This window comes from Phyllobates terribilis, unplaced genomic scaffold (assembly GCF_046119375.1).
Source record: "Phyllobates terribilis strain yellow unplaced genomic scaffold, ASM4611937v1 Scaffold_25__1_contigs__length_18738178, whole genome shotgun sequence".
Taxonomy (NCBI): Eukaryota; Metazoa; Chordata; class Amphibia; order Anura; family Dendrobatidae; genus Phyllobates; species Phyllobates terribilis.
In genome coordinates, this window is record NW_027362785.1 from 15,013,458 (window position 1) to 15,025,990 (window position 12,533).

The window sequence follows — 12,533 nt, forward strand, 5'->3', positions numbered from 1 at the left end:
GTGACATTAGAATCACCATCACTCCATCTGTCTGTTCTCATTTCTCTCTTGCAGGTAAATGGCATCTGGGGCACCATGGAAGTTTTCACCCCAATAGTCGTGGTGAGTGGCCGGCTACCGGAAGACTGGAGAGCGGGCGAGTCCCTGATTCCTCTGTGCTTCTCGTTTCAGGATTTGATTACTATTATGGCATTCCTTATAGCAATGACATGGGCTGCACCGACTCGCCAGGATACGACCTCCCTGCATGTGAACCCTGCCCCCAGCGTGCCAGTTCCCCGCACCGGTAATCACAGGGTCATCCAAAGACCCCTGATGTGTGTAGCTCAGTGTGGTATCACCCTGTACTTTCTGTCTCCAGGCCGGATGGAGGATGCTCCACCAAGCTGGCCCTACCCCTGATGGAGAACGCTGCCATCCTGGAGCAGCCACTCAAGCTAAGCAGCTTGTCCTCACGATACTCCCACCAGGCGGTGACTTTCATCATGAATGCCAGGTTAGGAATGGCTGCCAGTCTGTGAAATCGCCATACCCCAGATCTACCATCTTCCATTCAGTCTCAGGGAGTCATTGCCGGCACAGAGGGGTGAAAGGGACTCTGCCTCTCCATTGTGAGCTGGACGATTCCTCCCCCATCATTGCTAATCCCTGTCCTGCCACTGGAACATGTCAGCAGGGCGGTCTGTCACTGAGTGGCTATAGGATAGAGCTGGGGGGCATTACATACCTCCGCAGTGAGTGACAGTCAATAGATGCTCATAGTCCGGAGTACAAGCCATGGTGTCATTCAGCGCATCCATCTCTTTCTGCCTCCGCTCCTCCTGCCCTGGGTTGTGCTGCCGCCCCAGTGTCCCACTATGGCAGTACGGCCGCTCACTGTCACCTCTGCTTGTCTCCTCTGCAGGCGTATGGGGCGCCCATTCTTCCTCTATGTGGCTCTGGCACATATGCATGTGCCGCTATCACCTGCCCATGTGAGGCCTGGACGTGGACCATACGAGGAGAGTCTGCGGGAGATGGACCAGCTAGTGGGCAATATTAGGGCCTGCAGTGACGGCAACACCCTCATCTGGTTTACCGGTACGCTCTCGCTGACACTTTGGCACGACACTGGTGCATCTGACTTCATATGATGCTTTTGCTGCAGGCGATAATGGACCTTGGGCTCAGAAATGCCATCTGTCAGGAAGTGTGGGACCTTTTCTGGGAAAATGGCAGACGATGCAAGGTAATTGTAATTATTATTTATCTTTAAAGCACCATTAATTCCAGGGAGCTGAGCACGTCAAAGGGTTAGATGCACACTACATACATACCACATACATACATACATAAATATACATGCACACTACATAAATACATATATATATATATATATATATATATATATATATATATATGTGTGTATATACACCTACTGTATCCTCACCCATCCCAAATCAGAAGGTGTGTCCAAACTTTTGGTCTGTACTGTATATATATGTATACACACTGTAAGGCAGCGCTATTCATCACGCTGGGGGACACTCGCTTCACCGGGTGAATTCAAGCACACATGCAACGTCTTTCCGGTATTTCACAATCCAGCAGTTTATTACACTTCATAACTGCTTATACCATGGTCCATCTCAGTGGGTCACCGGCATGTTTACACACATAACATCCAAGAGCCTTTCAAGTGGCAGACAGGCCCACTTGGCTCCAGTTACAGCCTTCAGCAAGGTAACTATATCAATGTCCATATAACGCAGCGTTTTTACCTTTGCCTGATCGTAGCTGCTTCAGTCAGCTTTGTTCTGCCACAGCTGTGGCTTTACGGCTTCCCAGATGGGGGTCTCCAGCCCTCGTACCTTCCAAGGCTACTGGCATCTCTTACACACAAGGATCCAGCCTCTGCCTTTCAGGACTCTTGCCTTCCAAAGCTACTGGGATCCACCACACACACAGGGATCCAGCCTCTGCCTTTCAGGCTTCACCAGGCCTCTCTAGGCCTCACTAAGCCTCTCCAGGCTAACGGTGTCCCACACACAGGGAACAGGCCTCACGCCTTTTTCACACTGTTTCCAAACCACCAGGATTTATATATCCTTTAGTGCACACAGGACCTGCGATGATGTCACAGTCATGTGATCAGTCACCTGAGGGAGAGGTACATGGTCAGCCAGAACACACCCTGGACCATTACAGTAATGCTGCAAGCTGCTGCATTACAACACACACTGTATACATACATAATACATACATACATACACTGCATAAATACTACATACATACATACCACATACATACATAAATATACATACACACTGCATACATACATACATACAGTACATAAATACTAGGTATACTACATACACTCTATATATGTTACATACAAAATACATGCATACACACTGTATACATACACACACTACATCAATACTGCATGTATTACACACACACTGCATACAACATAGATACATACATACATACTCACACACTGCATAAATATTACATATACTATATACACACTACATGTATACATACATGCACACAATACATAAATACTACATATACTACATACACACTACATAAATACATACATGCACACAATACATAAATACTACATACACGCTACATATTTACAAACATGTTAGGAATCGTGATTCTGTGCTCCCACCTGGGAATGGAGCATGCCCGGTGCCATGCTACAACGGGCGCAGGCGTCGTAATTGTCCTGACCCTACATGTGGACGGAGACTGTCCCAATCTTATGGAGCATAACGTTCTAGTGTTGTAGGATGTGTGAGGACGCAGGACGCCGTGTCTCTTACTGATTTCCCCAGTTGCCTGGCAAAGCAGGACGCTGCTTTATCTGGCACTAAGCAGTGGTGGAATTATGTTCATTCTGCTGTGCAAGCTAGCAGGGAATGGCTGTCTGGGGATGATTGGGAGGTATTCAACACCTGATCATTAGGCGGGCTATATAATCCTGCTCCCTGCTCAGTGCTTTGCTGTTTATTGCAGTTCCTATGTGCAGTGGTGAGTGGTGCTAGCATTAGCCTTGCTATCTTTTCAGGGGTTTTCTCATTTTTTTCTTCTGATTACACTTACTGGGGTTTTTGACTAGGCACCGACCACGTCGCGCCGACCACGTCACCAGAGGCCAGCTGTCCGGCAACAGTGGGCCTGGGAAGGGCTCTGCCAATGTCCCCCTTCCATTTACTGGGAGCTGGGCCGTCTGGGAATTTTCCAGGATTTGGCGGGCACCGTGAACCAGCACAGCCAGATCCTGGCTCGGGAGGTCCCCCTGACAGGCAAGTTCTAATCCCAGTCCTGCAGCAGGGGTCATTCCCATAGAACCTAAGGTGCTCCTTCCTGATTTATTTTTTGGGGGAAGATCAGAAACTGTTTAATAATTTTAAGGAGGGGTGAAAATTTTATTTCCACCTTCGCCCTGTTTTGTCTGGGAATGAAGGTACTCGGGTGGATCTTGTTATTTCCCTTCTTAGAGGGGATCCCCAGTCTTGTGCATTTTCATTACCCTCGGGTTCATCCATACTCTTGCCAGTGGATGAGTTTTTAAGGCTATAGGGAAGATTATGATGAACCGGACTGGGTGGCTGAATCCCATCTTAAGGCATTTTATCAGCAGGACCTTATTGCGGAGGACTACTGCTCCCAGTTTCGTAGGTGGGCCATAGAGACTGGGTGGAACGATACTGCTCTTCGTAGTACTTTCCTGGGCTTAAGGAACACATTAAAGATATACTAGTGCACGACTCTCATCACTGGTCGTTGGAGGCCGCTATGGCTTTAGCTGTGTGACTTGATTGTAGAAGACGGGAGAGATGTCGGGAAAGATTGTCCCTCAGGCGGAGTTCATCCATACCTTCTGCTGTTCCTGAGGCTGTGGGAGAACCCATACAGCTTTGTGAATTTGGTACCTCTCAGGAGTCAAGGCAGCAAAGATGGCGTCGGCGACAGGGTTTTTTATGTGGTTCCTGGCGCCATCTGGTTCGTGACTGTCCACGCCTGAAGCCGGCGGGAACCGACCCCACCTAACTGGTTCCAGGGGTACCCAGTTAGGTGCTTAGGTAACCCTAGCATAGAAATTACTTTTACCCATTTGTAAGGAAAATATTAATATCAGGAAAATGTCCTTCCATCTGCGTGACACACATGTTCACCCCCTCCCTTACCCACTCCTTCTGCCAGCACAAAGCCCCAATTAACGCACGACTGATAAATAGTTATTCACACACGGCCAGGGAAGAAGTGTTAAAACTTCGTTAGGGAACCAAGCCTCTTGTCTCTGAGAGAGCAGTCGGTAATTACAACCGCAGGCTTGCACTAATTTACGTGTACTTGTGAAGACTAGATCCCAAGCCTCAAAGAAAAGTTTGTAGACGAACTGACTCCGATATTAGTTATGAAATAATATGAGTTCTATAGGTCCGACAGTAACGGGACCCATATGTGTAGTGACCAAATCAGCCCCGGATTATGTAGGTCACTTTCCAAGGCCGTAACCAACATCGGGGGGCCGTAGTGCAAGAACCCCGGAATAGCAGACTGCAGCGATTTGATGCGTGATGTCAAAATAAAGATAAAATCATGAGGGAAAATATGGCGTAGTTTGCGAGCTTCTGCGATTAACGAGCGATGAGTTATCGCAAAAGTCAGCATTTCTAATAAAAATCTACAGGCTGAAGACCGGCCCACATGATGTCACCGCAAGGGGCGTGTGGCCAGGTCTCTCCTTAGGTATAAAGTAATCTAGGGGGAAGACAGAAGCACTCATTGCTGGGGGGAATAAGAATTATAAGCAACGGGTCCTGTTCAATAACAGCATAATCTGGAGAGCCCCTCCTCCACCTATATCGAATCGTCTCCGCGATCGTATAGTGTAAGTAATTTATCTTCTCTTTCCTCCTGTTTATTTTATGTAACTGCATATGTATTTTAATGTCCCCTTTGTAACATCCTTGTATATATTTTTCCTAAACACTGCCTCCCTTTTGGATTAAATATAAAATTTAATAGTTCTGTTTCTTTTGTTCTGTAATCGCTCTCCTCCCCGAAGCCATAAACGCTACCGGGTTGGTTCTTGACCCGATATCAGTCTTTTAACGGACTTGGTGGCAGCATACCATCTGGGGGATTTGAGAAAGGCTGGCAGTGACGGTCGGAGGTGTGGATATATATTACTGGCGCAACCAGGGGAATATATATATACCGCCCTCACTGCAGAGGGCCTCAAATACCCAGTGGGCTACAGGACGGCCTCTCCAGCGACCACTCGCTCTAGGTGCAGTACCTTGACTGACCTGAGAGGCAAGGGGGCGCCAGAGAGCTGTGCCCGTATCGTGGCGTCACGGATTAGTGACGTGTAAGGGACAACACACACCCCACAGTGTCTTCCCCCGCTGGTGGCAGCTTCCTGGCACTACTTACTCTAGGTGCAGTACCTTGACTGACCTGAGAGGTAAGGGGGCGCCAGAGAGCGGCACCCACCGGCCGGCAAGTTTTCCTGACAAATTGGTGGCAAGCGGTGGGATATTACAGAACATCAGTGGCTGGATTGAGCAATCATTCCTGTCACTGAAAACTTGCACGGTTCTTGCGAGAATTCTGTGCAGAGTTTTAAGAAATCAGACTCGGTGTTTTAATATTTTTTTATCTGGGACATTAATATACGTGTAGCAGTTGCATCCCCTCCCTTTTCTTGTTTTTCTATCCTATCTTTTATTTGGCAATAATGGCTACACGTGGAGAGCCCTGGTATCACCAGCAGACGAAGTCCACTCTCACTGCCCTCTGTGAGCTGAGACAGATTGACCCCACGGGCAAAAACAAGGCCCAAATGATTGCTGAACTATTGCAAAGTGACGCAGAGCCTGTCCGACAGCTGAGCCCTGACGATGGGGCGGCCAGCCAAGGCCTGGATGGCGCTGCTGCAGGGGTCCCACCTGTGATTGCCAGCCATACCCGCAACCAGGGTAGTGTGGACCCCCACCTGCGGATGGCCTTGGAGCAGCTCGCCGCAGACGATCGTGACGGACGACCGCAGCTGATCCTGAAGTTCCAGGAGCGAGAGGCTGCTGAGCGACAAGCCCAAGCTGACCGAGAGGCTGCTGAGCGACAAGCTGACCGACAACACTAGCTGGAGCTAGCCCGGATTCAGCAGGAGTCGCCCTCTACGCAGGCCTGTGAGTCCAACAGTGCCAGCTGCTTTAAACCTCGTCCTGAGCACTTCCCTGTGATGGAAAAGGATGGGGACTTGGACACATTTCTGCGAGGCTTTGAAAAGGCCTGCAGGCAATATCAGTTGCCCCCAAGCCAGTGGGCAAAATATTTAACCCCAGGACTCCGAGGAAAAGCTTTGGAGGTGTTTGCTTCCCTCCCTCGAAAACAAGATGGAGACTATGAGGCCGTCAAGCAGGCCCTGATAAAAAAGTATCAGCTGACTCCGGAGGTGTACGGGAAAAAGTTCAGAGCCCTCCAACGTGGACCACATGACACCTACAGCGATGTGGTAGACTGTCTCTGAACCAACTTTGAGCAGTGGATCTGAGGACTGTCAGTCACCACCTTCGAGGACCTGACGGATCTGATGGTGAAGGACCAGTTTCTTCATCTTTGCCCAGTGGAGGTGAGACAGTTTGTGCTTGACCGGGAGCCGAGGGAAGCCACCAAAACAGCCCCGATCGCGGATACCTATGAGGCCAACCATACACCAGAGGTGCGGAAGTCAGCCACTGCCAGCTGGAAAGGGGGTAAGCCGACAACCGCCCCCAGTGTTCCAGCCAGCCGGTCCTCAGCCGGGCCCAGGGGTCTGCTGCAGCGGTTCTTTTTGTGGGTGGGGTGGTTGGGGGGGCCTGTGACAATTTGCAAACAGTCACTGTGGGTGGCAAAGTCACTATGGGGCTCAAGGATACCGGAGCCGAACGGACCCTCATCCGCCCTGAGCTGGTGTCCCCTGAAGATCTGATCCCTGGGAAAACTCTGACTGTCACCGGGATTGGGGGTATTCACCGTCCTTTGCCCATGGCCCGGGTTTTCCTAGACTGGGATGCGGGGAGGGGATTGCGGGAGGTGGGGGTGTCAGAGAACCTCCCGACCAATGTTTTATTGGGGACTGATCTGGGACGGTTGATTGCCCAATATGTTCCTGACAACCCTCCCGGATCTGATATGTCATTTAATGCCTGTGATACGTCTGTGATGATAATGCCAGTGATATGAACGCTAATATGATGTATAATGATGATATGCATTGTGGTAACGGAGTGCTCAGCCACGTCGCCCCGCGGGGTGATGTTGCTGAGGACCCCCAAGACGGAGCTAGCATGAGTGCTGAGGGCGATGGGAGCAAGCCCGGGAACCTTGAAGCCAGTGGTCCCGTGCCGCCGCCCAGTGTCACGACGGACTGTGACCTGGCCGGTGACAGCTGCCCCATGACTGGCACAGCTCCTGACATATTGGGGGACGGTGGGGAGGCCGTGCCACCAGCCTGTCAGGCTGATGGTAAGGGTTTGTTGTCCTCCGGGAAGACGGCCTACATAGCCGCTGTCACCCGGATGCGCTGCCTTCCGGGCCCTCATCCCATGGTGGGACAACAGAACCGGCTGTGGACCCAGAGCCGGTCCCAGATGGTTCCAGTGAGGTTGGGGCCCTAACGTCGCTTCTGGCTACCTCCAGCCAGGAGTTCCAGGCGGCTCTGTGCACAGATGTCAGCCTAGAGGCATTAAGGGACCTCGCAGAGAAGCCCATTTCCGAAACCGATAAGGAGAGGGTATTCTGGGATAAGGGGAGGTTGTACCGAGAAACGGTCCCCTGTAACCCCCAACAGGAGTGGATGAGGGAGAGACAGCTGGTCGTGCCCTATCAGTTTAGGGAGGAGTTGTTGCGGGTTGCCCATGAGATTCCTTTGGCCGGACACTTGGGGGGCCGCAAAACAAAGGCCTGGCTGTCTCACCACTTCTATTGGTCCCAAATGGGGACAGACATTGCCAACTACTGCCGCTCCTGTATCACGTGCCAAAGAGTGGGGAAGTCGGGGCGTGCCCCCAAGGCTCCCCTGATCCCTTTGCCCGTGATAGAGGAGCTGTTCCAGAGGATTGCTGTGGACATCATTGGCTTGCTGGCCATCCCCAGCAGCTCTGGAAAGCAGTTCATCCTTACTGTGGTAGACTATGCTACTCGGTACCCGGAGGCAGTAGCTCTGTCCTCCATTCGAGCCGATAAGGTGGCGGATGCCCTGCTGGCCATTTTTTCACGGGTAGGATTTCCTAGAGAGATGCTCACCGACCAGGGGACTCAGTTCATGTCTCGCCTAATGGAAGCTCTCTGTAAGAAAATGCAGGTGCAGCACCTGGTATCAAGTTCATATCACCCACAGACCAATGGTTTGTGTAAACGATTCAATGGTACCCTTAAGCAGATGCTTAAGATGCTGGTCGAGTCACATGGGCGCGACTGGGAGCGGTACCTCCCACACCTGCTCTTTGCTTACAGAGAGGTACCACAGGCCTCAACGGGGTTCTCCCCCTTCGAGCTCCTGTATGGCAGACGAGTCCGGGGACCCCTTGGTCTGGTGAGAGAATCCTGGGAAGGGGAACTGAACACTAGTGTTGAGCCACCCCCGTAGTGTTCGAGTTCGGTTCGGTTCGTCGAACACCCGTGTGTTCGCCGAACTGTTCGTCGAACTGTTCGTCGAACACCTTCGAACACCGTTAAAACCAATGGCAGGCAAACAAAAACACATAGAAACACATAGAAAACACCTTCAAAGGTGTCCAAAAGCTGACAAACTGCTCAGAAGACACAACTAACACATGGAAAAGTGACAAGTACATATAGTCATGCGAAAAGAAAAGAGGTGGAGGAGTAAAAGGAGGGGGAGACACAGATATAGGCATGTCATGCCCTTCTAAAATCCAAAAAGTGAGAAGCCGAGACGGCCAGTCCGCTCCTGCCCGTGCCACCTCCGTGTCGCCGGGTTTGTGCCAGAGCCGCGGTGAACCCTGACGGCCAGCCCCCCTCTCCCAATACTGGTGCCTGTCCGCTGGTGGGTCGAGAGAGCCCCCCTGTGGTGGAGGCAGCTCTAAGCTTTTTAATTTAAATTGTCCCTCTAATTTGAATGAATACACTTTAAATCCATTTACAAGGATCTATTGGAGGGCAAGTCTCATGCCAGCAGCCGCGTAATTCCAGCTCCAGTAGCGTCCACTAAAGCTGCTGCAGTTAAAAAGCTTTTATAAGGATCGAGCTCGGCTGTCCACCGCAAGGCATCCTAGTGCCAGTCCCAGCCCCTATGCCTTGGGGTGCCTCCTGATGCTCTTCACTAAGTATCCCGTGGTCCCGAAGCATTTCCTTTGAAAAAATTAAGTGTCCAAACTACAGGTGGTGTAGCTTGCTTAACAGCCGGGATAATCCGCTGACTAGCAGACACTGCTACTAGGCACAAAGTATTTCCTGGGCTAGATGCAGTTAAAAATTTGTAAGTAGATACTCTCGTTGGATGCTGAGAAAGCATTCCATAGAGTCTCCTGGCACGCCATATATGATTCTCTTAAAAAGCTTGGGGTAGGGGTCTAGGGGACCCTTTTATAGCCAAAATCACGGCCCTGTATCACAATACGTCACCTAGGCTGAAGATAAATGGAACTGTAGCACCGAGGGCTCGGTTGCTACAGACGTATTGCACCTCACCCAGAGGTGTGATATCTCACTCTCAGATAAGGATGGAGTGTGGATCAGGACCCGACACCTGCATGCATTACACCACATTGCCGTGGGGCAGGGCGACCAATATGCCCCTGAGATGGGCACGACAGTCCCTGTCCCTGGCTGGAGTGGGGGGAGGGAACACTGAGGAAGGGGAACCCTGCAGTGCAGGAGCAGGGAGGAAGCAGTTCCTGGGTGCATTGAGAAGGGAGTATAAAAGGTGGGCACCATCTTAGTTCAGTGCAGAGAAGTCTGAGCAGAAGTGGCAGGGAGCAGGGGCTCTGCATGAGCTCTGCTCCGGAGGCGGGCCTAGTAACAGAGGCCCAGGCCTGCAAGAGGGAGAAGGAAGGAAGAGGAGCGGAGAAGGCTCCAGGAACGAGGAATGAAGGGATCCCAGGGGTGCGGACGGGCGAGTCGCCACCGCACGCCCGAATCCACCTGCGTGGAGGGGTCAGGCCAAAGGGGGAGACCGGTCCCCGAACTAGTGGAGGCAGGAAACGACCCTCAGCTAGAAACCGGAGGCTCTGACATTTTATGTGGCGCAGCCCCTTGCTCCACCCGCTAGGAAGGCACCACATAGGGTCAGGGAAACTGGCGCCAAGTTTACCAAGAGGAGGCCCGAGGCAGCCGGACAGAAGTGTTGGTAAGAAAGGCCAGACAAAGGACACACAAAGGGGGTCCTGTGAAGCGCTCCAAAGTTATCTGGGAGTTGTCTGAGCCCCTCACCTGGTGAGCACAGTACGACGTGGGCAGCCGTTACCTGCAGACGTGGTCTGGATAATAAGAACTGTGAGTAAAGGCCCTGAACTGCATCACTGACTCCGTGTCGTTACTGCTGCTGCCCTGCACCATCACCCCCATCCTCCGCATACACTGCCCTGAGGCTATACTCCTCCCGTGGGGAGTTATGCTACGCTCTGCTGCACCCACAACACCAGCCTTAGCGGTCTGCCCTGTAGCGGCGGTTCACTCTGACCGCAATCCACGGGTGGCGTAGTCGGACATTTAAACATCAAAACCACATAAATAGTTCCGCCACTGGTTTGACCGCCCTGAGCCACGGAACCGGATCGCCGCCACGGAGACTACAACCACCAGCATCCACCAAAAAGGGTCCGGCTCCGGGTGTCCCAAGGCCCAGGGGGTGCGTCAGAACATTTTCATCACCTTTCACAATCACCAATGGGACAAGGCAGTGATGTCCTCTGTCCCCTCTCTTATACATCCTAGTGACGGAGCACCTGCTCTCATCAATTCGCCATAACCCCAATATTAGGTGGATTGAGGTGGGAGGCACCGAGTACAAGTGCTCTCTATTTGCCGATGATGTCCTAGTATATATCACTCAATCACATATATCCATCCCTGCTGTTATGGCTGAAATAGATCACTTTGTTACATGGTAAAATTTTAAAATCAATGCAGCGAAGTCTGAGGCCCTCGATGTCTCCCTCCCTAAATCCATATAGGATTCCATCCAGTCCAACTTTCCCTTTGCCTGGCCCTCACAGGGTATCAAATACTTAGGAATTCCTATTCATAGAGACCTCTCCCATCTATGTTATCTTAATTTTGGGCCCTTTATTGAACAACTCCATACAGACCACGGTTGGCAAGTTGGAACTGTGAGATTCACTACGTGCACCACTGGTATTTTGTGGAAAAGCACATGTAAGATTCTGCAACAGTCTCTGCTGATACTCCTGCATGCGTGCATCCCTTTCTATGGCAGGAATAATTTCTGCAAATTTACTTTTGTACCGGGGATCTAACAGTGTGGCAACCCAGTAGTCAGGATTATTTCTAATTCTCACAATTCGAGGGTCATGTTGCAGGTAGTGCAGCAAGAAGGCACTCATGTGTGTTGCGCATCCAGGAGCACCAAGTCCCTGTTGTGTTGGTGGCGAGGTAACAATCATGCTTCCTTCCTCTGTCCTCTCCCCCCAACCTCGCACAACAGAAATGTGATCAAGGTCTCCCTCATCTGATGAGTCTTCCATCAGTTCGTCCTCCACTTCTTCCTGGGCTCCTGCACCTTCCTCACTAGTTTGGCTGCTACCATGCGCCCTGGTAAAATCATCTCCCCCACCCTCACATGCCTGCCGCCCTGGTGCTGCCGACCGTCTGGACCTTGCAGATGTTAGCCCTTCCGCATACAACTCCTCCTCCTCTACTTCCTCCACCTCCTCTTGTGCCACCACCTGACTCCGAATTCTGTTTAACATGTGCTCCAGCATGTAAATCACCGGAATAGTCATGCTGATAATGGCATCGTCAGCACTAAACATCTTCGTCGCCATTTCAAAACTGTGCAGAAGGGTGCATAGGTCCCTGATCTGAGACCACTCCTCCAGCGTGATTTGCCCCACCTCTGAATCTCGTTGGCCCAGGCTATACGTCAGAACGTATTGCACCAGGGCTTGTCGGTGCTGCCACAGTCGCTGCAACATGTGCAGAGTTGAATTCCACCGGGTAGGCACATCGCATTTTAGCCGGTGAAGTGGCAGGCCCAACGACTTCTGTAGAGATGTAAATCGCTGAGCTGCGGGATGCGAACTGCGGAAGTGAGCACACAGCGACCGTGCCCTCTGCAGAAGGCCATCTAGTCTGGGATAGTGGGCTAAAAATTGCTGGACAACCAGGTTCAACACGTGAGCCATACAAGGCACGTGTGTGACATTGCCCCGGCGAAGGGCCGCACCCAGGTTTGCAGCATTGTCGCACACGGCCTTCCCTGGTTTCAGGTCCAGTGGAGACAACCATTCATGAAATTGGTTCTCCAGAGCTGACCACAACTCCTCAGCTGTGTGACTCACATTTCC

At 51.4% G+C, this 12,533-nt stretch overlaps 1 protein-coding gene and 1 pseudogene across 7 annotated transcripts in view; both read left to right on the top strand.

The window, feature by feature from the left end:
- The window catches only part of ARSG (arylsulfatase G), a 139,315-nt gene that overhangs the window by 68,688 nt on the left and 58,094 nt on the right, over positions 1-12,533 (top strand). For 6 of the 7 annotated variants that reach the window (XM_073660354.1, XM_073660357.1, XM_073660353.1 and 3 more), the window contains 5 exons: positions 55-102; positions 172-286; positions 362-496; positions 905-1,080; positions 1,148-1,228. In XM_073660354.1, coding sequence (XP_073516455.1) covers positions 55-102; positions 172-286; positions 362-496; positions 905-1,080; positions 1,148-1,228 — 555 coding nt within the window. The remainder of the gene's footprint in view (positions 1-54; positions 103-171; positions 287-361; positions 497-904; positions 1,081-1,147; positions 1,229-12,533) is intronic. The other variant, XM_073660355.1, reaches the window with a different exon arrangement.
- On the top strand, positions 3,452-7,227 carry LOC141176433 (uncharacterized; annotated as a pseudogene).